At 34.8% G+C, this 27,553-nt stretch overlaps 1 protein-coding gene and 1 non-coding gene across 4 annotated transcripts in view; one reads left to right on the top strand and one right to left on the bottom strand.

Annotated features, from left to right (window-relative positions):
• The window catches only part of LOC143255043 (BAI1-associated protein 3-like), a 162,410-nt gene that overhangs the window by 14,120 nt on the left and 120,737 nt on the right, over positions 1 to 27,553 (bottom strand). For 2 of the 3 annotated variants that reach the window (XM_076510077.1, XM_076510078.1), the window contains exons 12-25: positions 25,466 to 25,589; positions 24,610 to 24,734; positions 23,628 to 23,718; positions 22,868 to 22,924; positions 22,193 to 22,290; positions 17,286 to 17,337; positions 16,454 to 16,486; positions 15,206 to 15,366; positions 13,863 to 13,986; positions 10,165 to 10,233; positions 8,015 to 8,089; positions 4,683 to 4,784; positions 3,410 to 3,625; positions 567 to 635 (exon numbers count right to left, since the gene is read on the bottom strand). In XM_076510077.1, coding sequence (XP_076366192.1) covers positions 567 to 635; positions 3,410 to 3,625; positions 4,683 to 4,784; positions 8,015 to 8,089; positions 10,165 to 10,233; positions 13,863 to 13,986; positions 15,206 to 15,366; positions 16,454 to 16,486; positions 17,286 to 17,337; positions 22,193 to 22,290; positions 22,868 to 22,924; positions 23,628 to 23,718; positions 24,610 to 24,734; positions 25,466 to 25,589 — 1,396 coding nt within the window. The remainder of the gene's footprint in view (positions 1 to 566; positions 636 to 3,409; positions 3,626 to 4,682; positions 4,785 to 8,014; positions 8,090 to 10,164; positions 10,234 to 13,862; positions 13,987 to 15,205; positions 15,367 to 16,453; positions 16,487 to 17,285; positions 17,338 to 22,192; positions 22,291 to 22,867; positions 22,925 to 23,627; positions 23,719 to 24,609; positions 24,735 to 25,465; positions 25,590 to 27,553) is intronic. The other variant, XM_076510079.1, reaches the window with a different exon arrangement.
• TRNAT-AGU (transfer RNA threonine (anticodon AGU)) lies at positions 3,883 to 3,956 on the top strand. The gene has a single exon. It is a non-coding gene; the product is annotated as a tRNA-Thr (tRNA).

Below are 27,553 nucleotides of genomic sequence, written 5' to 3'. Positions count from 1 at the left end.
TCAGTAAACTTACTACTTTCCTACGTGGGAACAGTAACGAAAGATTTTGTTTGTTTGTTTTGGAGAAAATCTACATTTGGCTATCTGCTATGACCATCGTAGGGAATCGAACTCAAGATTTTAGCAGGTTCAGTTCCTAAGCTCGCCGCTGTCACGCTGGGTTATTGTAACGAATGATAGACAATCGTGAAAAATATAAAATGTAGGCCTATATAAATTTCGAATGAACAGGTACAGGTATATATATAGAAAATTAGATATCAACCAGGTGGTTCGAAGACTTTGTTTGTTTGAAGTTAAGCAGAAAGCTATATAATGGGATATTTGCGCTCTTCCCATCACGGGTATAGAAACCCACTTTCTAGCTTTGTAAGTCCGCAGACATGCCGATGTGTCACTGAGGAGCAATTTTAACCAACAGTAATATATTGAAAATTACAGCTTAACCAGTTAGTTCTAATAGACACCAAATACAATGACGTTAACAATATCACCAGATAAGATAACGTCATAAATACCATTTCTCTCAGATTGTTAACACACATTATAGCTGGAGAATGACTTACCACATCAGCTTCCATCTTTTCTGGAGTCCATGCTAAATGGAAAATATGTGTTTTGATTTCTTGGCACATCTGAATTAACGAAAAAACAAACAATAACTTATATGTCGATAATATAACACAGAAAAACATGTAAAGTTAATAGTTCAATATCTAGCCAATATTAATTAATTTTGTAATATTGTTTGTTTTTTAATTTTATGCAAAGCTACATGAGAGCTATTTGCGCTAGCCGTCCTTAATTTAGTAGTGTAAGACTAGAGGAAAGACAACGAGTCAATATCACCCACTGCCAATTCTTGAACTACTCTCCCAACGAATTGTGGGATTCACTGTAACCTCATAATGCTGCCACGGTTGAAAGGTGTTTAGTGCGACGGGCATTCGAACCCGAGACCTTCGAGCTAAGATATCAGGCCAGAACGAGACGGGAATGAAACAAAGTAGTGCATACGTGTAGCGAATTAACCCGTTCGCTACGGACTCGATCGATTTGACCAAATTCGTAACCATCTGAATTCCCATACTACAACTCGTAACGGTATACATATGTTTATATTTGATTTTATGCCAGGCTTACTTTTTTATTGCGAATGAAAATAAAATAAATTTCTATTCAATAGTTAATACTGTCCCTTGATGGTAAGTCCAAGGAGTTACAACGCTAAAGATACGATGTTCGATGCCACGTAGTGGACAAAGTGTGGATAGTTCAAGGAAGTATTAATTAATATTTAAAAAGTTCTGATATTTGAAATATTGTTCTGTTTCTACCTATGTTTATCTGCCCCAGCATGGCCAGGTGGTTAGAGCACTCGACTAGTAATCTGAGGGTCGCTGGTTCGAATCCCCCTCACATCAAACATGCTCGCCCCTTTCAGCCGTGGGGTCGTTATAATTTGACGGTCAATCCCACTATTCTTTGGTAAAAGAAAAGCCCAAGAGTTGGCGGTGGATGTTGATGACTAGTTGCCTTCCCTCTAGTCTTACACTGCTAAATTAGGGACGGCTCGCGCAGATAGCCCTCGTATGGCATTGCATGAAATTCAAAACAAACCTATGTTTCTAAAATTAATTATTACATTAAAAAAGGAAAAAAGGAGAATAACACCGAGAACTGATGGTTCTGCTAGTAAATAAAGAACAATTTTACAAATTAAGAATAATAAAATTCGAAATTTCTTTTTTAGAGCCAGCTTTAGAATTGTAAACACAAAAATCCTTAACTGATACACAACCCCAGTAACCATAATTCAACGGTCTGTTGTTATGGAGAAATTACATTAGAATAAAATTGTTGTTGTGGAAACATTATATTAACAACGAAATTGTTTTGTTGTTATAAAAACGTTACATTAACAACAAAATTGTCTGTTGTCATGGAGACATTAGATTAGAATTAAATTTTTGTTGCTATGGAAACATTACATTGATAACGAAACTGTCTGTTGTTATGAAGGCAATACATTAGATATTACGCGTTGATTAATCGTGGAATTGGTTGCGAAACATAAAATTCGGTTTTACCACTTCTCTCAAATAAAACTTATTCTTTTATAGTTATAGAAAATGTAAAAAAAAACTTTGTCAAGTTCCTTCACTTCCTTAATCTATCTTGTCTGACTTACCTACCCCCTCTATATGTGATAATTTTCAATCGATAAATATGAGAAAGTAAGTCCACTTTCTTTTAAAACGATTTTTGAGAGTGTATCACACTCTGAGACAGATCGGTCACTAAACTCAGGTTACTGAAATGGTGAAAGTATCTGAGCATAACCAGAGTCCTAACGGAATCTCGCTTCTGAAGAGGATAGGCTGGTAGTGTAAATAAGATACGCCAGGTCCTTGTTGGCACGAAAACAGTGTTTACTCAAACATTTCACGCTCCTACCTTTCCTAAGGCAGTGGGTGGTGATGACTAGCTGCCTTCCCTCTAGTCTTTCACTGTTAAATTAGGGACGACTAGCGCGAAATTAAAAAAACAAACAAAGAAATACTTCCCTAAGCTATAATGTTCTATAAAAAAATGTTTACTGTCTTTTGTTAATAGAACTTTCGAGACTTAAAAAAATGTCACGATTTTTATGTCTTTTTTTTTATTTGATGATAGAATATGTGGACATAACAGACCCAGAATAAAGCTGATACAACGAAACGCTGGAAATAATCAAAATGAATTAATTTCACTTCATTTAGCGTTTCTTTGTTTTTGGAGGATGTGATTATTTTTGTAAAACTTGTTTAATGTATTATCCATTTTTAAAGATCGTTTGTTTTTAAAATGTTTATTTGGGACTAAACTGGTTGTATGTATCTTGTGAAATATCTTTAATAGCAATGGATTATTTGTTGATAAACCAGTCTATTCTTATCACTATGGATGTCAGTTTTCTTCTGTATTACTTTATATATGTGATAGTATATACTTCTGGCTAGTTTTCTTTAGAGAATGTAGTCCATTTTTTCTGGTTTACTTTGTTAGCTGCTTTCTTATCAGGACGAACACTCAGCAATAAGGCACGAGAAAAGAAAACCGGTTCGTTAGGCTACCTGCTAGCTTCACGCTTTATATGTGCAAACGATGTTATTACATTATTAGATTATAATTAAGAAAGACGTACTGGTCAACTGTGAAGTACCCCAGCGCTGTTTAAACCACTAATTTAAGATGTTAATCCCCACTGAAAAACCTTCTTTTTTTTACAAATAAATGATAATAAACAGACACATATAATAAGGATAGTCGGACAAAGTGAACAGATTAGACAGATAAATAGCCAATACGAGTAATGTTAGTGACATAAAAGACACGTGCACTCAAGTTGGTAAACATGAAACGTTACCTTTCCTGATACAGCGTCAGCGATGTAGATGATTTTGGACAACACTTGTTCCTCTGAGTTGTGAAGTAGGCTGTTCACAGTTTCACGGCATTGACTAGCAGATTTTTCTCCTTCCCTGTCTGCCACGTTTTTAAGAATCTCTTCTACACCAAGCTCGTCCAGTAGAGGTCGAATCGCTGTTCTCACGTGCTCTATGTTGTTGATGGTAATACAGAGCTGCGATTTGAAGAAAAATAGGTATATTTGTTGTTTATTTTTTGTAAATAGATCTAGCAAATTTTGTTTTGTTCTCTATTCATGCTTCTGTGATTTCTACTTGTGTACACGATAATTTAAAGCGATCCAAGTTAATCTGCGTACCTTAGTTAAAATAGAGAGAGTATGATATATCTTGTCAGAGCTCCGCCCCTATACACGTAACATCCATAACCAACAAATACAAATAATACCGAAGTTTCAAGATGGGCATCGATGGCACCGTGGCTTAGTTGGTTAAAGCGCCTGTCTAGTAAACAGGAGATCTCGAGTTCGATTCTCGACGGTGCCTTTAAAGTTAGAGTTTATCAAATCAACTTTATTTTGGGTGAAGAGAAAATTCATCTTTCTGAGCACTCCCGGTTATCTTGGAGATAGAGAATTTCAAATCGAAATTTCTGCCAGATTGTTTGTTTGTTGGCCTGGTGGTTAAGGTACTCAACTCACTATCTGCAGGTTGCGGGTACGAATTCCTGTCACCGAGCATGTTCGACCTTTCAGCCATGGGGGCGTTACAATGTAACAGTGAACCTTATGAGTAGCCGACGTCTTGGCGGAGAGAAATATTGACTCCCTTGTCTATCACTTCTCAACTAACGAGGACCAGTGCAGATAACTCTCGAGGTTAAAAACAAATAAATAAGTTCTGAATGTCACCAAAGATTTACACGCATTAAACAATCGATTTTACCATCGGAACAAAACCTGCTACTAGTTTAAGATCTATCATTTATTGTTCAAAGAAAAAAAACAACAACAAAAGTTACAATGAGTTAGACGTCAATTTTACAATGTGGCAAAATAATACCATAGGTTCTATAATTTTCCTAATTAAATCTGATTTAAATGCCCATAGAACAATAAAATACTGATAAATGCGGTTAAATCAATATCGTAATATAATAATTAACGTTTTGACAATAATTTGTACACCTACATTTACTTACCATATCAGTAATACAGCGAACACTAAATCTAAAATCGCCGTTAGCTAATCTAACTACATCATAATGACTACCTGTTCTGTGACGTCGAAAGGGCCTTCCTCGTCATAATATCCAGAGTCCACGAGGTTCTGATGACATAAATTTGCATAAAATTCTGCTCCACTGCAGATGTCCTGAGTAAAATAATTATTAAATAATTTATCTTCATAAAACATGTTACTTCATATCAGGTGACAAATCCTGCACCATTACGAGGTGTAAAAACTGCCAATTCACTGGTACTAGTTTTAAACTATCCAACTTTGTCGATCACAGGGAACATAACTAAACTTTATATATTATCACATAAAAAAAGCCAACAAAACAGAACAATGTTCAAAACACAATATCCTTTCAAGCGTTTTTCTTATTGCTAGAAAAATGTTATGAAATTCTTATATATGTGTATCAAAACCCTAAGCCTAGAAGGAAGTACAATCTCTCATGCTACAAAGAATAAAACAACTGAGCCTTAAACAGAAGAAATATTAGTTTCAGGCCTGGCGCTTGCTATTTTACTGCTTCAGGTCAGTTTTCAATCTGTCGCTCCCCGTTTCCTCAATTTTATTTTCAGTTGTAGAATGAAATCCAAGTCAAATTTATTTGTATATGTGTATTTATTAAAACCCGAGGAAACGTGACAGTAACTATTGGATCGGTCCAAGGTTCTACATTTAAGGAAATTGTACCCTTTTTTTTTTATTTTCGCTGACGCCAACTTGCAGATCCCTGGTATACAGCCCAATATTCATTCTATTTGGTTTTCAATCATATTAGTAATCAGTATGAACTTGTGGATACTCTCTCTTTACCTAACAACGGGGAATTGGTCAAGTAAGTTGTATTCTCAGTGACAAAAGTGTTGGGAAAGCAAAGATTTTTAATCTAGTTCATACTTTAGGTTCAAAGGGCTCAAGTCCGTAACATCAGCTCTGACGTCATCACGTGAGCCGATTTGGAGATCGCTGCATTACTTGAGCGAGTCTTTCGAGAAAACTCTTTCAATAAGTAAAAACTAGAACACAGGAAATTGGACAATAAGCTCCATGCCAGAAGATGCTGATTTATTTCTTCTATGAATTTAGGGAAAACGTCGACAGTTTTATTAAGAAGCTGGCATTGAAGTTTTGTTGTGGAACAAACAGTAGAATCATCACATATATTCTGTGTTCTTTTTTGCCACAAAGGAAGTTTTTTTCCTCTTGCGAATCGTTTTCTTTCACAACATTTCTTTCATCCGCTAATAACCTCTTTGTAAAATGTTCAACAGTCTTCTGGTGATGAACGAAATATTTATTTTTATTTTGAAGTTGCAAGATAACTTGAGACAATATTATCTTGCGTCAGTCTTCTGGCCTTATGCAACAAGTCGTGCACAATACTAGCCACAAGGTTAAAACTTAGAACCTTATATTCGCATCACTATTCAACTTTTTTTTCGATTAGCACCCTTAAAGGTGTTGTCTTCTGCAATGGAAACCTCTATCATCTGGTATCGACTACACCAGTGGCACCTTTCCCACTGCGTGCGAAGAATTACACAGTTAAACTGAATACATGTTGTAGCCATGGTTACAAACACTGACTTCCACTGTAAAAGAAAACGCCACTATTTCGGTTTATCAGAAGGCTACATCAGGATCCAGGGTGTACATTGCACGATAAATAAAAGACGCCGTTAATTCAATAATATTTTACTTATAGAACAATGCTTGTCTGTTATCATATTTCTGTGGTGTCGTATCTCGGCCTTGTAAGACTTTAACGACCAAATCGTCATTATCTGAAGTAAATGTGACTTGTCTGTGGAATACAGTAGAACAGTTACAAGTAGGTGTGACTTGTGTATGGAATACAGTAGAACAGTTACATGTAAGTGTGACTTGTGTATGGAATACAGTAGAACAGTTACATGTAAGTGTGACTTGTGTATGGAATACAGTAGAATAGTTACATGTAAATGTGACTTGTCTATGGAATACAGTCGAACAGTTACAAGTAGGTGTGACTTGTGTATGGAATACAGTAAAACAGTTACAAGTAGGTGTGACTTGTGTATGGAATACAGTAGAATAGTTACATGTAACTGTGACTTGTCTATGGAATACAGTCGAACAGTTACAAGTAGATGTGACTTGTCTATGGAATACAGTAGAACAGTTACAAGAAGGTGTGACTTTTGTATGGAATACAGTAGAATAGTTACATGTAACTGTGACTTGTGTATGGAATACAGTAGAACAGTTACGTGTAAGTGACTTGTGTATGGAATACAGTAAAATAGTTACATGTAACTGTGACTTGTGTATGGAATACAGTAGAATAGTTACATGTAACTGTGACTTGTGTATGGAATACAGTAGAACAGTTTATAACTTTCTTAACGATATGTTGAGTTTCGTGAAATCTTATCAAGGTTTTTTAAGTAAAGCTCACTATAAATGTGTTCATTGTACACTTCAAGGTTTACACATCGATTGTTCAGTTAATTTTCAGATAATATTGTTATTCCATTCACTCTTGAAACGTTTCGAGATGGTATGTTGATTTTTCATGTTGATTTAACAGTGCAAAGAAATTTTTTCCAGTTCTTTGTTTTCCTTCGACGAAAGTTAAAAGTTAATAATGTTGAAGAAACAAACAAGCAAGAACAACAACACAGAGGAATGAAATGCACGCGATCGAATATCGAACCGTTTGTTTTGATACTTCTTGTTCATCGACGACTTGTAATTTCCTTCCCTTGACGTCATGCAACAGTTAAATACCTGCATCTATAGATGACCAACTTTAGTTAGCAACTGTTGCGCCCTCTAGTTAGAGCACTTCTTTAAAACTGAAGATACTACGGCTTCTCACGAAGTTACAGTACTGGTTTATTCAGTAGCTTTACCTGCAATACCTTTTGGCTAGATATACGAAACTCATTACAAGTTTTAAATATAACTTTAAACGTTTTGCAGTTATGCAAAAACAAAACCTGCAGACGAATGAGAAGAAATATGTTATAGAATACATTCACAAAGTTTTTAATGTGAATGAAAAAACTGTAGATTTGTTATATCACTTAACAGTACCAGGAAAAGTAAACACGTCAGGCGAGGTATTCAATTTACTTGGTTTCACGGGGATGGCGGGACGGCGCGCACTTGCGTCTTTTGCAGCAAATTGGGGAGGGGGGGGGCAGCGAAATGAGTATCAAATTCATAAAGATAAGAAAACAAATTAAACAATGAATTTTAGAATCCCTCTGTGGCATATTTATGATTTCCTAAATGATTCATTGCGATTAAATGTTGGGAAATTGGAAAAAAATTTAAATACACGTCACTTTACTGTATAGTTTTTGTTATTTTAGGCTTACCTGCAGGAGTTTAATTATGAAGGGATACGAACCAGCAAGGTCAGGCCAAGAAAGTTGAAACCAAAATTGTTTAATCTGAAAAGTAAAGTTAGCGGTATCACATCAGCTGAAACCAGAAATATTAAGTCTGAAAATAAAGATACATAAATTGGATTAGACGAACCTGAAATTATTTAGTCTTAGAAACAAAGGTTAGATAAATCAGGTCAAATGAAACTGGAATTTTAATATGAAAAGTAAAGTTAACTACAACAGATCAGTTGTAACCAGAACTATTTAGTCTGAAAATAAAAATAGCTACATCAGATCGGCTGAAACCATAACTGTTTAATCTGTAAAGCGAAGATAAATCCATTATACCGTATTTATATATATATATATAACAACCATAAAATATTCAAGCCATAAACTACAACACATTAACATGAAATTAAAAAAAAAAAAAAAAATTAAAACACACTGCATATTTAAAAAGTAAAATATATAACACCAATTCCCAGCAGTTTTTGACGGAAATGCATGGAGACGTTGTCATGGTTACAATAACTTCAAGAAAATAATCGTTCAAGTTAATAGAGAGATAGGAAAAAAGAAAAAGAAAAGAAAAATGACTGAAATCGATACGTCACCAAGAACATTGTAACGCCCTTTTTCTTAAATCGTAGTAATTTAGTATTTGTCAGGCTTAGCTTTGAAAATGTTTGGTTTCTTTTGAATTCCGCGAAAAGCTACACAAGGCTTATCTGCGCTACCCGTCCCTAATTTAGCAGTATAAGACTAGAGGGAAGACAGGCAATCATCCCCATCCACCGCCAACTATTGAGCTACTCCAACAAATAGGGGGACTGACCGTTACATTATAACGCCCCCACGTCTGAAAGGGATAGCATGTTTGGAGTGACGGGGATTCGAACCCGAGACTCTCAGGTCACGCATCGAATGCCTTCACCACCTGGCCACGCCGGGCCTCTTTTAATATGTATCAGACAGTCTCGGTGATATAGAAACTCATAGCTTAGTCTATTGATGTGAGATTAGTTTCAATGATCTATCTAAAAGAAATATAACAAAACTTTAATGTAACAATTATTTCCTGAATGTATCTTATTTCATTACTCGGTTATTCCCTCCCCATCCCTCAGATTTCAGACTAATCTGAAAGTGCAAAAGTCCAACTAATTGAAAAAAAGAGCATTTTTGGCTACGTATGCAAATTGTCATCAGAAAATGTGACACGTAACTAAAACACAATTTGTGCAAAAACGTCAGTAACTGATCAACCAGAAGGAAAAAGGCGATTTTCATGAATACATGAAAGAGTTTCTTCTTTGTTGAACTTGGTGGCGTTACCGTCTTTAGGATTTCTGTTTTATTACTTTAATCAAAATAAAAACACGTTTAACCAACTTTCAAGGCTGAAACATTTAAGTACATTTTTTTTAACAATTAATTGCTTGACACATCATGGCGTTTACCTGACTGTGGAATGTATCAAATAACACATTATGACGTTACCTGAGCGAAGCATGTATCAAATAACACATTATGACATTACCTGAGCGAAGCATGTATCAAATAACACATTATGACATTACCTGAGCGAAGCATGTATCAAATAACACATTATGACGTTACCTGAGTGTAGCATGTATCAAATAACACATTATGACATTACCTGAGCGAAGCATGTATCAAATAACACATTATGACGTTACCTGAGTGTACATGTATCAAATAACACATTATGACATTACCTGAGCGAAGCATGTATCAAATAACACATTATGGCCTTACCTGAGTGTAGCATGTATCAAATAACACACTATGACGTTACCTGAGTGTAGCATGTATCAAATAACACACTATGACGTTACCTGAGTGTGGAATGTATCAAATAACACACTATGACATTACCTTGAGCATGTATCAAATAACACATTATGACATTACCTGAGCGAAGCATGTATCAAATAACACATTATGACGTTACCTGAGTGTAGCATGTATTAAATAACACATTATGACATTACCTGAGCGAAGCATGTATCAAATAACACATTATGGCCTTACCTGAGTGTAGCATGTATCAAATAACACACTATGACGTTACCTGAGTGTAGCATGTATCAAATAACACATCATGACGTTACCTGAGAGAAGCATGTAACAGTGTCTACAGCGGAAGTACTGTACTTCACCAGGTTATCCACACACTGAATCTGGATAACAAAAAAAATAAAAATTGTGTAAGTAAATATTGTATAAAAAATATATTTAATTTATTTTAAATTTGGTTAGCAAACAAAACGGATACTTTTCTTTTAGGTTAACAACATATAAATAGCAGGTAGAAACACGAGCACTGCAAAGATTTTTCACAAATTACACATCCCTTTACCAATTCTTTAAAGACATTACGATACAAACACCATCAGAAGTACTATTATTTAAGACAGACAGCTGAGTCTAATACAAGTTACTATTAAAATATCAAATGTTTTCATTCTGTTGGACGATCTGGTTTTAATCATAAGTCATTTGGCGCCATTTTTATATAGATAGAAAAGTGTTTTTACAAGCCCACCAATAGATGGTGCTGAAACAATTTAACCAATAAATCAGAATAATACTTCAGTGTTTAGTTTTTATTTATTGCATTTTAACTCGTTAATTGAGAACCTAAGGGATAATGTTATTCTTTTTTTATAGTATTTTATTAATTACATATTAAACTAATTGTCTTTAAGATTCAGGTAAATTTAATTTTAAAAAATTCTCTACTGAATTACCCTTACAAAATAAAATATTTTGGCGATTATCGAAGTAGTTTTGTAGCCCGAAGCTATACGAGGCCTATTTGTTAAGTTGTTCCTTACTTCTAAAAACTAGAGACAGGACACTTAGTCAGCAGGTGCCAAATATATATTCTTGGGTTTCTCAAGACGAACAGTATAATTAAGCTGTCATCCTTATAACGTATCCATGCCCGAAAAGGGCGGATAGTAATTCTTAGGTAACGGAACGCAAACCACTCGGTCGTTATGTGGTAAACTTGAGGGTTAATAAGGTTACAGATAACCCATTGTAGAGCATTGTGTTAAAAAAAAAAGAAAGAAAAGAGACAAAATATCCTGGGTGTATCTTTAAACGTTGAAATCATGAATCTATAATATCCTGATAAATGCGTCATTGTTCTAGATTTTTACGAACACAAAAACAGATAAAACATAGACATCTTACCTTCTGTTTAAGCACGAGTTTCGATGAACCACAAGAGAGGAAGAAAGAATGAAAAATGCAGCGGATGAGAAGCCACATTAGAGGAAGTAGTGGCAGCAAAGGCGAATGAGTTAATAAAAAAAACAAAACAGGTTAATATAACTATTACAGAACAGCATTTCTGAAATGAGGGGAAAAAATCGTGAAATTATTAGTAATGTAGCACGCACTAATGTTGAAAAATGTGGCGACATCTGTAAAAATATTTTGAGTATGGGAACAAAACAATATAAACTATAATATAATCTTAATATTCTGATTATGGGTAGATATAAACAGTTAACGTTTCTGCCAGTAAAGAAATGACGCATACCGTTTCATTTCTAACAATCTCACCCACCAGTGACACAGCGGTGTGTTTGCGAACTCACACCGTTAAAAACCGGGTTTCAATACCCATGGTGGGCAAAGCATAGATAGCCCATTGTGTAGCTTTATGCTTAATACTAAACAAACAAACAAACAAATTTTAACAATCTCAATTCTTGATAGCGCCGCACCAGCGGAACAGTGGCATGTTTCCGGACATATAACCACAGAAACCGGACTTCGATACCCGTGATGGGCAGAGCATAGACAGTCTATTCTAAGGCTTTGGCCTAACTACAAAAGATTTGCTTTATTTTTCTCTTTTTGTTAAAGTATATAACGTTGCATTTTGGCGAAGGTGAATACTGAATTTTTAAGTCACTTTGAAAGTAATTAAAGATGGCGTAAGCCGATAATTCCTTAAGTGTATCAAGCACGTTCAACAATGTCACGCGGAATGGGCCTGAAAAAACAACAACACATTACACGCCAACAGTTACGAGCCAAAAGTAACGTTCTGCAAGAAGCCTAAAGTGATATTAAATGTAATACAAATAGTACTTTTCAAATAAGACGGCGTGACTTTATTTACTAATTAATTTGACTGCTAACTGATGTCAAACTTTCTTTTTGATTTTGATCGATTGACCAATAACGTTTACTTTCTTTATGGTGTCAACTTTGTCAGTAATTTAATACTGTTTAAAAAAACAAACAACGGACCTTGAAATTAAGACTTAACAATTGCACCTAAGTTCTGACGAAACAAACAGACTGACCTGCAGACTTTGGATCAAAAAGTCTAAAGTTCGTGTATCGACAGTATTGTAAACGCTTCACAAACTCAGTTGTGGGTGCGTTTCATGTGCGTTTGTGTGATTTTAATTTTCTCCAAAGCTACACGAGGGCTATCTGCGCTACCCGTCCCTAATTTAGCAGTGTAAGACTAGAGGAAAGGCAGCTAGTCATCACCTCCCACCGCCAACTCTTGGGCTACTCTTTCACCAACGAATAGTTGGATTGACCGTAACATTATAACGCCTCCACAGCTGAAAAGACGAGCACGTTTGGTGTGAGGGGGATTTGAACCAGCGATCCTCAGATAATGAGTCGGTACCCCTAACCACCTGGCCATGCCAGGCACGTTTCATGAATGACAGACGTTTCGGATATTAGCTCAAATTCGAATAATATCCTTGTAAAATTAGGTGCTTCTCACTGGTTCTAGCCTGTCCATTTGGCTCTATCAAATTAAAAATAGCAAATGCCATAAGAAGTTCACTCTAGTGAAGATTCTTTTAAGGCATTTTGTTTTCAATAGTAATTTTTGAAAGAGGTGTACATGAGAAATGTACCGTTACGCTTGACGAATAAAGGCATACTTAAGTTAATAACTTATCGCTTCGTTTTATCATTACAAGAACAAAGGTCAACAGACAGAACCTTATTTGAGATTGAGATATATCGGAATCTAGACAGTTACAAGTTTTGTTTGATCACGTATAAACGAAAGTCCTGCACACCATAAACGTTTGAGTGTGTATAAGATGACAATGTTAAGGAAAAGTTATTATAAAATGATAGCAATTCACTGTTTTATATTAAAGACTGCTTCGTGAACTAAACGATGACTAGCGACAGACATGAGAGCAGTATTTAGAAGTAGCTCTAGTTTAGAGATTTCTTCATACCCATAACCAGATAAAGTTTTATATTTTTATCCTTACCTAACACTGAGAAGTCGTCAATGGAGAAATGTTCAGCGTCTTTACAAGAAGTCGTCAATTGAGAAATGTTCAGCCTACTTAACAATGGGAAGTCTTCCACGAAGGAAGGATCGGTGTAATGGTCAGTCTCTACCTTATCTAACTCCAGTGTAATGGTCAGTCTTTACCTTATCTAAGTACCAGTGTAATGGTCAGTCTTTACCTTATCTAATTACCAGTGTAATGTTCAGTTTTTACCTTATCTAATTTCAGTGTAATGGTCAGTCTTTACCTTATCTAATTTCAGTGTAATGGTCAGTCTTTACCTTATCTAAGTTTACCTTACCTTATCTAATTATCAGTGTAATGATCAGGTTTTACCTTATCTAATTTCAGTGTAATGGTTAGTCTTTACCTTATCTAATTACCAGTGTAATGATTAGTTTTTTACCTTATCTAATTTCAGTGTAATGGTCAGTCTTTACCTTACCTAATTTCAGTGTAATGGTCAGTCTTTACCTTATCTAATTAAAAATGTAATGATTAGTTTTTACCTTATCTAATTCCAAGGCTTTCTTAATTCGCTGCCTGGCTTTCACCTTAGCCACAGTGAACCACTGGTCGATAACATCGGAGAACCATAAATGATAATTGGAAATAACGAGTTGTGTTCTTTCACTGAAGGGAAAAAGCACAATTTAAGATGATTAGTGGAAGTCAAGAGTGTTAATATGTTGTTTCTTTAAAGACATTTTAAAAAGCCATTCATTAATTTTTTTACGTTTTGATGATATGCAAAATGGATAATTTCGAAAATAAACCCAACATTCTAGCTGCCCATAAGAATAGAATATAAGCTACAGTCTTGACACCACCTATTCGTTACTACACATTCATGACTGTATTTCATATCCAATTCACTTCGTTTTAACTCAAAGTATTACCGTGTGTTTCAAATTTTATTAAAATAAATTCTTCCAATATTTAAACATTTTTTACTGCTTTAAAAAAGAAAAATAACAGTATTTCAAGACAATTAGTTCAATAAATCGTTTTGGACAAAAACGCGTTAAGCAAAATGTCTTTGGCCTGTGTTCAAAAAATAAGTTTTCCAGGCGATTAAAATTGATTCTTGGCATTTGATAATCCACAGTTATAACGATTCAGGTTACTAACTAAACCACACACACACAATAACCAGAAACTACAACATTTCCACTATACCCTTCCTACAAATGGATGAGGAACCATGAATTAACTTAATATTAACCAAACATCCAAGGACAGCAATGAGTTGCTAGTGTATCTATGCTATTCTACAATAAACTATCGAAATTATTATAACGAACTATTTACCAAAACTTTTCTTAAATTAACTGCTCTCACCACACCTGAAGACAAACTAGCCCCAAAACCCTAAACTATTATAAAACTAAACCACAAATAATAAAACTGACCAGGTCACTCAACAGATTTAAATGTTTTTTCCAAAACTTTGAGTTTGTTTTCAGACATCTTTATGTTGGGGTATATTGTGATAATTAATTTCTAAAGGACGTAAAGAAGAGTACCATAACTCCAGCTGGTAATGAGATATGATTAACACTAAAGAAAGGTACTGACAGTAAACAATACTTAATGTGGTGGTAAGTTATAACTAAAGAAAGGTAATGATACTAAACAACACTTAATGTGGTGGTAAATTATACCTAAAGAAGGTAAAGATAGTAAACAACACTTAATGTGGTGGTAATTTATACCTAAAGAAAGGTAATGATACTAAACAACACTTAATGTGGTGGTAAATTATACCTAAAGAAGGTAAAGATAGTAAACAACACTTAATGTGGTGGTAATTTATATCGAAAGAAAGGTACTGACAATAAACAACACTTACTTTTGGGGTAATTTATCTCTAAATCGCACAAATTCCTGAAGATTCAGATAGAGTTCAAACATAGCTGTTCCTAGTTCCAGTGTTTGAGACTCAGCGCCTCCATCGGTGACTGAAACTTTGGTGCAAGTTTCCTGTACTTTATAACCGACATTCTCTTCAACCTACGATGAATAAACACTTCTCTAAGTTGGTACGAAGTGATACCTCCATCCTAAGATATCTAAGCTTTCACATAAAGATAAAGTTACTCTTTAAACTAGCGTACAGAATGAGGCAAGTACTACCACCCTTCCATCCCGTAATATACACTAATTATATTTAATAACCAACTGAAATTAACGAATTTTGCAATATGAAGCTTGACCAACAAAAAAGCAGAATGGCGCAGTTCAGGCAGTCAAACGTAAGTAAATTCCTTTGTGGACCAATGAAAATTAAGATCGCTCATAAAATTGAATTCGTGGCGTATTTACAGAATAATTATTGATAAAATTAGTTAGAGCAACAACTAACATATAGTTATGAAACTAACATAGAATATGAAGTTCCATTTGGTGAAACTACGTTTCAACAACGGCTTTTATGTCATTTTGCTTAGCAACAAATATATGATATAATATTGTTCTGTATACCGAAAGTATAAAACGAAATGTGTACGCAACAAAATATGCATGTGTCGACCGACGGGAATCGAATTCCTGATTTTAGAGTTGTAAATTTGTAGTCAAAAATTTGATTGATTGAAAAAGAATTTAAGTTTAAAATTGAATAGATAATTTTATTTTCATTATAATTTTTTTTGCGTTTAGCTTTAGGCTTGGAGATCCCACACTACGTATTTACTTTAGACGTATTATATCAACACTCACTACACTTATAAGGCTTCAATGAACCTCCCTCTCCTCATGACTCCCTCGCACTTTCGTCACTACATTTGTAATGGGCAGACAGTAATTGAGCTAATCTATCTGAATATATACATTGTGGCTTTTATGATTCCTCGTCTTTCGAGAAATCAAGCGTGACGTGACACACGCTAGGTCTTACATAGGTTGAATTCTCAAATAACACAGGAACATATGGATACATTTACAAGTAAAACACACATACAGTATTTACTCATTAATTAACGGGGTTAATTACTTTTTAATCTAATTAGGTGGCTTGTTTTAATTAGAAATAACTATTAATTGCTTAGACTAACAAAGGAATCACTTGAGAACAGCTGGGAATAGAATGAAAACAAACCTTGTGCAGTTTCTTAGCAACAAGATCCGCCAACTGGGAAGCAGCGTGCAAAAGAATAAATAAATAATGTCTACAATAGGAGATAAATATTCCAACAGGCTTTAGCTAATTAGACTTCAATATGAAATACGTTACAAACATTTGAAATTAAAAAGATTGAATTTCTTACAGAGTTAAACAGCATATCCACGTACTTTAATAATATTGTTATCCTTCTCAAAAAATGCTGTTTATTCAAAAGTTTCTTTTGTACTATAATAATTACATATTGCTGGTAGTCTATTTTAAGCTGAGCTTTTGTTGTACTGGTTTTCGAATGTGTACAATGTTTCAAATGACCTCTAAAATAAGTAGAACAGATAACTCAACTTCCGAAATAAAATGTTTATCAACTTGAATTTTAAACGTAGTTTTATTTAGCTGTAAGTGCGACTAAAAAGGTCTGATCAACACTGGGGCATTTCAGTTGGTGTTAAGTCCATGGGTGGATTAATCAACCCATAGAATGATGATGTAAGTTTTAAGTCGTGGCAGAGCGACTCATAGAATGGCCCTAAGTTTTTGTTTGTTTGTTTTTTGCAAATAAAAACTTTAAGTTTATACCTCCATCCCTTAACCGACTCGAGATCTAATAACAGCGGCGATTATTGAGGATTCCCTCTTGTGTTTTTGGATCGAGAACAGCCACTGTCATAGTCTTACCACACATTAACGTTTTAACGATATTTATTTCCGAACAACATTGTGAAGACTTTTCTATTTCACGTTAGTACAAGTATTTAATTGGTTAAAGGAGAGGAACAGAGGAAAGATTAAACAAATGGAAACTTACCAATTTCTCTAACTGCTTGTAGACGACAGTTGAATAACTGACTTTAACGTTACTGTTGATGGGGGAAAAGTTAAATCTATTAGCTGTCATACAATAAGTTTATTTGTAAAGACACTTCTGAAAGAAAATTAACGTGTAAAGACATATCTGAGAGAAAACTAGCGTGTAAAGATACATTTAAAAGGAAACTAAGGTGTAAAGATATATTTAAAACGAAACTAACGTGTAAATATATATTTAAAAGGAAACTAAGGTGTAAAGCCATCTCTAAAAGGAAACTAAGGTGTAAAGATATATTTAAAAGGAAACTAACGCGTAAAGATATATCTAAAACGAAACTAACGTGTAAATATATATTTAAAAGGAAACTAAGGTGTAAAGCCATCTCTAAAAGGAAACTAACGTGTAAAGATATATTTAAAAGGAAATTAACATATAAAGACATCTCTAAAAGAAAACTAACATGTAAAGACATCTCTAAAAGGAAACTAACATGTAAAGACACTTCTCAAAGGAAATGACAATCATAATAACTTTATCAATAAACCAGCTCTTTGACTGAAATTTATTTTCGTAGGTGATTTACTGTTTATGTGTAATACGTTTGATACGATAAAGAGTTATTTCAAAATGTAGTGACGTATGATTGTTTTCTTTTCCGAGTTTAGTACGTTTATAACGCTTCATTTAAAACTCGAACATTTTCTCGTGAAAGTGCTTCTAAACTGATTGTTTTCCAATTTTCGTTTTTGAACTATTTTAAGCCTAGTATGGCAGTGTTTGGGTTTTAATGCTTCTCACGACCGCCAGGGTTCTTTAACATGTTCAGTGCCGTAGACGAGTTAAGTCGTCCAAGCCGATCGGTAATACAGTGCCACGGACGAGTTAATTCGTTCTCGATAATACCTAACTTCATCACTAGATGTCAACACCATACATGCATTTGACCTACTTACAAATTGTTTCACTTTCGATCCAAAATGGCGTCACGAAAAAGTTACAAAATGAAGAAGCATTAGAGTTGTATTGTAGCAGCTGAAATACTTGGCAGTCAACAGATTAATAATACATAAAAGTTTACAAAATTTTATGAAAGCAGGAAATATACCGAATGTTTAGGCGTAAAACACGTCGAACATTTACCTGTTTAACTTGAAATACGAAACAAAGGAGTAACAGTTATAAAAGTTAAAGTGGACAACACGGACGATAAATGTATATTTTGATTTACACAAATTTGTAAACCTAATTATGAACAATTGTAATCTTTTGATGAAATGGTTTACTTTAGGAGGTAATAAGTGTTTGAACTTTGTAATTAAGTAACTGATAACAGATTAGTATGGGGTAAAGTTTAGCCTAATGTTTTGTTTGTTTGTTGCCGTTAAGCGCTAAGCTACACAAAGGGCTAGCAATGCCGTACCTACCGCGGGTGTAGAAACCAGGTTTCCAACATAAAAAGCTTTCAGGGAACGTGTACCCTAACAACGAACACGACTACACATAGATGACGGACAATAATAATATATTATATAAATAATATATTTATTTTACGTTTCGGAATATATACAGTAAATATATTATACGTCACTGTAGTTGCCGTTTCTCTGTGAGTCAGCGGTAGATCTCCTGACTTACACCGTTAAACTCTGGGGTTCGATCCTTCACGGGGTACAACTGTGAATCAGCGGTTGGCTAACTGACTAACATCGTTAAGCTCCGGGGTTCGATTTTTCACAGGGCACAGCTGTGGGTCAGCGGTACATTTACGAACTTATATTGCAGAAATCTGGGTTCGATCCCTCGCGAGGTGTAGGTCAGCGTTAATTTTACAGATTTACATAGCTAAAATCCGAGGTTCGAATCTCGCGGGCATGCAGCTTTAATATGAATACAAACAGATTTTTATCACCAAATAACCACTTATCTGTTCGTCTAAATAATTAATAAAGTAATTACAAACCAATTATAGAACTAATACATCGTAAATTAAAGAATTCACTAGTTTTAATGGTATTACAAATTAAACATTAAGCACTTCGTTGATTGGTCAAAATTAAATATATATTTTTTTAGGGAACAATTATGCAAATTTTAATACCTAAATCTTAATGAGTCTTTAAATTGAATGCAGTCTCTACATTTAACTAGCTCGTTATAAACGGTAAAAAAATCAGTTCACGTTTCTGGTGTGTTTCACGTGATTAAAAAAATAAACGTGTTAGTTTTCGGATTGGGTTCTTCTTTTTCTCTCACATAACTGACTTAACTATTTAATAATGGCAAGTTAGCGTACTGATTGTTTCGTTCTTGACAAAAAACGTTTACACAGTGTTTTGTATAAGTATTCAACGCCTTTGCTATGGCAACCTAAAGTTATTTCACGTGCAAAAGGTTAGTTCAAATGGTCACAAAACTGGTGTAATGGTCTCTGTCTGTGTGTAATCAAAGTGGTATAACTTGACTTTAGAGTAAATGCATCTGTTCAACCCACAACTCACACACTGATACGACAAACCAACCATGAAGACCAAGGAACTTTCCAAACAAGTCAGGTGTAAAATGATAAATAACACATTAGAAGGCCACAAGAAAATTTCAAAGTCATAGATTATCCCTTTGAATACAGTGAAGTCCATCGTTTACAAGTGCAATGTATTTCATACCGTCCAGATACTACCAAGATCAGGCCATCTTTCTAATATAATCAGTCAGTCAAGCAGGAAACTGGCTAGGGATGCTACTGTGAAGCCAACAATGACTTTACAAAAAATTGCAAAGTTCCATGTTTCAGATGTGCGTCAGTGTTCATACATCAACAATACCCCGGCCATTATATAAAGCTGGCTCGTATGGGCGAACGGCAAGAAAGAAGCCCTTACTGAAAAAGAATCATCTTAAATCTTGTGTGAAGTCTGAGACAAAACATGTAAATGATACTGCAGACAAGTGGTAGAATATTTTGTGGTCAAACGAGAAAAAAAAATTGACCTTTTTTTGGTCTAACTTCAAAGTGTTAGATTTAGCGCAAGCCAAACACAACAAATCATCCAGTCAACGCCATCCAAACTGTCAAAAATGGTGGCGGTAGCATCATGTTATGGGGATGTTTCTCATCATCAGGGACTGCGAAGCTCATCAGGACTCAGAGGAAGATAGATGTTGCGAAGTAATGGCGGAACTTAGAAGAAAACCTGCTTTAATCAGCCAAAAATCTAAAAGTGGTTCAAAAATTCACATGTCAGCAGAACAGAAGCACATATTCAAAGCCACATTGGATTAGTTCCAAACGAAGAAAGGGAATGTCCTGGAGTAGTACAATCAAAGTTCTAATTTGAATCCAATGGAAAATTTATAGCGAGATTTGAAGACTAGAGTCAATTCATGATACCTAACGAACTTTTAAGAATTGGACCAATTTTGCCAAAACAAATGGGTAAAAATTACATTATCCTATTGTGCAAAGCTGGTAGAAACATATCCAAAAAGTTTCACAGAAGTAATTGCTGCCAAAGGTGTTTCCACTAAGTACTGACTTAGGGCACTGAATACTGATGCAATCAGCACAATTTCAGTTTATATATTTCCTTTGAAGGGAATCCCTCGCTAGTACAGAGTTATGTCTACGAATTTACAGTGCTAAAATCAGGGGTTCGATTCTCCTCGGTGGACTCAGCAGATAGCCCGATGTGGCTTTGCCATACGAAAAACACACATGCCGTTGGAGGATATGCTGACCCCCTTCACACATAAGTGTTAACTTTGTTCATTAAAGTTTTCAGTAAAAACATGTTCATTACAAAAACATTACAATACCTACACTTAATCAAAATGTGATATTATTGGTAGATGAGCGATTACTTTTGCAAGGCACTGTAATTCTTTGCACTGGTTATTTTATTTTTTCTCTAAAGGATTATATGCTCGAGTGCCTTATATTGAGATCTAACCATAAAATAGGAAGTGCATTTTTTTTCCGTAGACGTGGAGAAGGCAAGTGTCACTTTTATCCTTGTTCGAAAAACAGTTCAAACAGTGACGTCATTTAACAGCAATCTTATTGATGAAGCAACAATGTCTTTTGAAACATGTATAATGACAAACTCATGATTATGATACCGAGAATGTTGGGTTCAAAGTTTTGATTCCTCACTTGAATCATGGGTGATCTCATATTCATAACTGAATTTCTTACATCGTAACGTAGCATAGTAAACTTAGGTACCAACAAATCTGTCTCAGACAAAGTTTGCTTTGAGAAACAAGATGTCCTATTCTAAGGCGATGAAATCTCTGTCTGTTGTTAAGTACAAAGCTATAAAACAAGCTATATGTGATGTGCCCGGAGCAGGTATCAAAATACGGATTTTAGCTTTATAAGTTTTTGGATTTACCGTTGAGTCACGGGGAAGGGCGAGTTGTGTAAAATTGGTTTCATGGTGACTGTTTGTTGGTTATTAAACTAAAAGCTACGCAGTGAGCTATCTGTGTTTGCCCCCGAGGCTATCGAAACTCGCTTTTTAGCGTTATACACCCTCAGACTTATGATGATGGATCTTTACCAAACTCAAAATAGTGTTTAATATAGCCATAAGCCCATTAGTGACTTTGCCGTGAAAGTGTTAACTACAGATTTATTGTTACCAAAGGTATGTTACTGTTTTCTATTATTGGTTCTAAAGGAAGAAACTTATAAAGAAGAAGACTTTAACCTGGTGAACGTCAGTGTTTACTTGACCAGTTAGATCTTTTCTTGGTTTAAAATTTCAGTACTCTAAAACAAGGATGGGAAAGGCGGAGTTCGAGAGACATTAGTGATATTAAAACTGATAAAACATATATCCAATTAAAAGGCTACATTAAAGGCACATTGTCCATTTAGAAACATCGAACCACGTGCTTCTTACCTTTCAAAGATTTCATTATAGACGCTAACACTTTTCTGCAGGTCAGAATTAAGAGCATTTGCAAGTTCATTCAGACCATTCAAGATGTTTTCCTCTGTCTATTCAGGACAAAACAAATAAATCACTACATTTCTATACGAAACAAACAAATAAATCATTATTTTTCTGTCATACATTCTCTTAATGATTTGGTTCGTTTTGAATTTCGCGCAAAGCCACACGAAGGCTATCTGCGCTAGCTGTCCCTAATTTAGAAGTGTAAAAATAGAGGGAAAGCAGCTAGTCATCACCACCCACCGCCAACTCTTGGGCTACTCTTTTACTAACGAATAGTGGGATTGAGTGTCACATTATAACGCCCCGACGGCTAAAAGAGCGAGCATGTTTGGTGTGATGGAGATTCGAATCTGCGACCCTCGGATTACGAATCGAGTACCTTAGCCACCTGGCCATGCCGGGCGCTAAGAGAATAATGTATAATAAAAGTAACAAGTAGCTTATAAGAGAACCAATCATCCATAAGAAATTATTGATATGAAGAATTATTTTTAGAACTTAATATTTCTACAATTGATTTCGTAAGAAGGAAAATTAATCAAAGGAAGGAAAAGGAAAATATAGCTTTTTAAAATTTAATGTTTAAATAACTGTTCGTTAAAGAGATTGGATACTTACTGGTACTTGTGGTAGAGTAAAGGCATTCATATTGTTGAACCAATCAAGTGTCCCTCTCTGAAAACAGAAACGGATGAATTTACGTAAAATAACGAAGTCTAAGAAAAAAAAATTAAAGAGTAAATTAAAACCTTATATTAGTTAACTATGTTGTACTTACATGAAAATAAATTCTGCAAACAAATAAGTTCGTTGCTACAATATTGGGATAATTTAGTTTTACAGAATATATAAACTCAACTCTTTTTATTTTGTTAGCGGAAGTATTTCCACTACTTCATTATTTTGTATAACAATACAAAATCACAAACTATTTAAAGATAAAGATTGTTATTATAATTATTATTTTACTTTGGTCCGGGTGTTTTTTCATGGCTTTCTGACAGATTTAAAGATGTGATAAAAACCTCTGAGTAATACAGAAATAGTGAGATTTTGCTCAAAATCAAATGTTAACAGTGCTGATGTCTTGTTAAAAATGTTGACATTTTTTTCCAAAACAAATGTTAACAGGTTTATTTTGAGCTTTTATCCAGTAATTCATTTCATACAACAATAACATCAATACTTTTGTAGCCATGTTTGTTAGGCTTAACAAGAAGCGGTACTGGAAACCAGAATAACGCTATCAGAAGTTTTCAGACGTATTACAGAATTCGTTTTTGTTCTAATAATTTATCATAAAGAGCAGAGACGTTTAAACAGAAGTAAATACATGCTTGTTAAATACAAAACTACAAAGGGGACAAAACAAACCCACTTTAATTGTGTTCGTTATTTCCACGTGAAGATTATGACGAAAGGGACAACATCGCTTAAAAACGTCCATATTATGGATCAAATCAAGACATCTGGAAAAAAAAACGAAGAAAATCAGAAAATCTCAATTAATACAATTAGAGTATAAAATGTTATTCTTAAATCAGTAATTTAGTTTGTGATTATTTAATCACCTGATCCAGAATTTCTTTTTCTTTGCTTGTTTGTTTTTGAATTTCGCACAAAGCTACACGAGGGCTATCTGCGCTAGCCGTCCCTAATTTAGCAGTGTTAGACCAGAGGAAAGGTAACCAGTCATCATCACCCACCGCCAACTCTTGGGCTACTCTTTTACCAACGAATATTGGGATCGACTGTAACATTTTAACGCTCCAACGGCTGAAAAGGGCAAGCATGTTATGGTGTGACGGGGATTCAAACCTTCGACCCTCAGATTACGAGTCGAGTGCCTTAATCACCTGGCCATGCCGGGACCATATTTTTTTTTTTTTCATTGTTTACATTAATTTCAATTTCTATGTTTACCTGGATCGATGAGTCAGTTTTTGGTGTTTATAAACTGGGTCAATAAAAAAAAGCTATATATTACAGTATGGATTGTTTAATAAGTTTTTGTGTTTATTATTTGATCAACAAATCAGTATTTGTACTTACATTTGATAGATAAGGCCTGGCATGGCCTAGCGCGTTAAGGCGTGCGCTTCGTAATCTGAGGGTCGCGGGTTCGCGCCCGAGTCGTGCCAAACATTTGATAGATAAATTAGTTTGCGTGTTTATATTTGGATCTATGAGTCTCTTTTTGTGATAAAATTTCGATCGATAAATTAGTTTATGATCTCATACTTTGAGTGTTAAATCAATTTCTATATTTATACTTCAATTAATAAGTTAGTCTTTTGTGTTTATTTATAATGGAAAATAAAATGCTTTTTCGTGTATAAGAAAGTAGAAACTTGACTCACTTCAGCAGGTAAATCAGTTTGTGATGACTTTGCTGGTTTCCTGGCGGGAACAGATCTCGACATTTACGGACTTGAGCCAGACAATAATCGATAAATACGTTGAAAGTTTCAGTTAAAGCTGCTTCCTGTAAGCCGACAGGAGAACATTGATTGACGTAAACACAATATCAACAGACTTCTAGTAAGAGCGAGAATACTAAATTAACAACCATTCAAAATTTACGTTAATCTTATCGTAATACGTCTTGGGTAGACGTTGTTTGGTCATGTTTATCAGTTCAAATCGTTTATTCTTGGCCATATTTATCAGTTGAAATCGTTGAGATTTAGTCATATTTATCAGTGAAAATCGTTTAGTCTTGGTCATGCTTATTAGTTTAAATTAGTTAGTGATAACACTTGTAATTCGACCAGTACTTTACGTATCGTTAACAGTAAATTACGACACTTGTGATCCGAGCAATGCTTTACGTATGGTTAATAGCAAATTAGAACACTTGTGTTCCGAGCAGTGCTCCACGTATGGTTAACAGCAAATTAGAACACTTGTGATGGTTTACAGTAAAGTTGAACAATTTTTCGTAATTAAAGTAACCCTAGTTTGCTTGTTGTTGTTGCTTTACCTTCCACTGGTGGTACTTTATGGTATTTACATCTAACGAAAAGGTTAAATATAATTATTTATTGTAAGAACTAGTAACATCGAAGATCCTTCGAAATCTCAACTGAATTTATTACGCAGCAGCGAATAAAAGATAAAATTAGTTAAGTTGTTTATGTGGTCAATATCAGACACACATGATATTAAATCCAGTTTCATGTTTGCTAGTTAATATGAGTGGAACTAAAAACAAACCTCATCTTTGGCCAGATTGGTGTCCGAATTCTTCCACGCAGTGTTTACCTCGTCTAGAAGTTTGTGAAGTACAGCCAAGTCCAACGGAACTTCTACATATTTTCTACTGTACATTAGCCAGCGACTAAAAGACCAAATGTAATGAACTCCATTTTCCAACTCACATATTCGAAAAGTCTTTGAAAACACTTTTTTTAAATCACTAAAATTACACATATTATCAGAACGTTGTAAGATTATAAAACCATTGTTTAAACGCAGTAATTGTCCGTCGAGACGAAAATGGCAGATATAGATGACTTGTATTAAAAACAATGAGATAAAATTAGAAACAAAATAAGATCAAAACTATAATTAAATGAAAGTCCATTTTATGGAATAGCAAAAAGTAACTAATCTATATATATTATTGCTACAACTATTGAAATCAACACTATCTGATTTTTTTTACAATAAAAGCACTTCAATTAAAAATATTTTCAAAAAAACGTCTGTTCGTTGTATCGTTTAAACATTATTTGGCCAACAAAGACAGAGAAATGAGGAAATGAACGAGTGACATTTGGCAGAAGTTAAAACTGAATGAATAAAAAAACATTTTGATGAAAAAAAAAGAGGCATACAGATTATTCTGTACAAAGTTCAGATGCAAAGTAAACTATTAAAAATAACATTATTATAGTTTGTTTGCTTTGGAATTTCGCACAAAGCTACTCGAGGGCTATCTGTGCTAGCCGTCCCTAATTTAGCAGTGTAAGACTAGAGGGAAGGCAGCTAGTCAGCACCACCCACCGCCGACTCTTGGGCTACTCTTTTACCAACGAATAGTAGGATTGACCGTCACATTATAACGCCCCCATGGTTAGGAGGGCGAGCATGTTTGGCGCGACGCGGATGCGAACCCGCGACCCTCAGATTACGAGTCGCACGCACGCCTTAACGCGCTTGGCCATGCCTGGCCCATTATTGTAGAAATACGTATGTAAAATATTATAACCAAATATAATTCTCTTATCTACTGCATTATCAAACTGGTAAACGGCCCGGCATGGCCAAGCGTGTTAAGGCGTGTGACTCATAATCTGAGGGTTGCGGGTTCGAATCCCCGTCATACCAAACATGCTCACCCTTTCCGCCGTGGGGGCGTTATAATATGACGGTCAATCCTACTATTCGTTGGTAAAAGAGTAGCCCAAGAGTTGGCGGTGGGTGGTGCTGACTAGCTGCCTTCCTTCTTGTTTTACATTGCTAAATTAGGGAAGAATAGCGCAGATAGCCCTCGAGTAGCTTTGTACGAAATCAAAAAAAAAAAAAAAAATCAACCTGGTAATGTTTATTACAGTTACAATTGTCCTTAGTAAAGGAACTGTTTATAATTTTTAACAAGTCTTACCGCTGGAGTTATCATACAGGGAATTTATGTGTGCTTGCATGTGAAAATCCATATTATCCTTGACTTGAATCAATGATATCAGCGGTCTATTTTTATTAATTTATTAGTATTATTATCAATAAAGTTAAAGGAAAAAGACACGAAATAAAATTAGATGAAAGACGAGAAATAAAATAAAACTTTCACATCAAATACAACAAGTATAACTTTTCGTTTTATCGAAACGTTTCTTTGTTTTGGTTTTAATTTTGCGCAAAGCTACACAGAGTTATCTGCGTTAGCTGTTCCTACGTTAGCAGTGAAAGACTAGAAGAAAGGCAACTAGTCATCAACATCCACCACCAACACCTGGGCTACTCTTTTACCAACGAATAGTGAGATTAACCGTAACTTGTATCGTCCCCACGTCTGGTAGAGCAAACATGTTTGATGGAACGGGGATTCGAACTCGAGACCCTCAGATTACGAGTCAAGCGTCCTAACCATCTGGCCTTGCCAAGCCTTACCATAAAGTAGCCTGACAATTTTGAAATGCTTTTGAAATTTCAGATTTAATTAACATTTTCTTTAGAAAAATTTAATGGGTTTGACTTTTTGGGCCACAATTTGTAAACTTGTAAAAATACATTTTTTACAGTAATTCGTATTTATTTACACTGTATAATAACATGTTGTTTGCATACTTTTTTTCACAC

This window comes from Tachypleus tridentatus, chromosome 7 (genome assembly GCF_004210375.1).
Source record: "Tachypleus tridentatus isolate NWPU-2018 chromosome 7, ASM421037v1, whole genome shotgun sequence".
NCBI classification, from domain to species: domain Eukaryota; kingdom Metazoa; phylum Arthropoda; class Merostomata; order Xiphosura; family Limulidae; genus Tachypleus; species Tachypleus tridentatus.
Note: the sequence above shows the minus strand (reverse complement) of the source record. Positions and strands in the feature narration are given on the sequence as shown.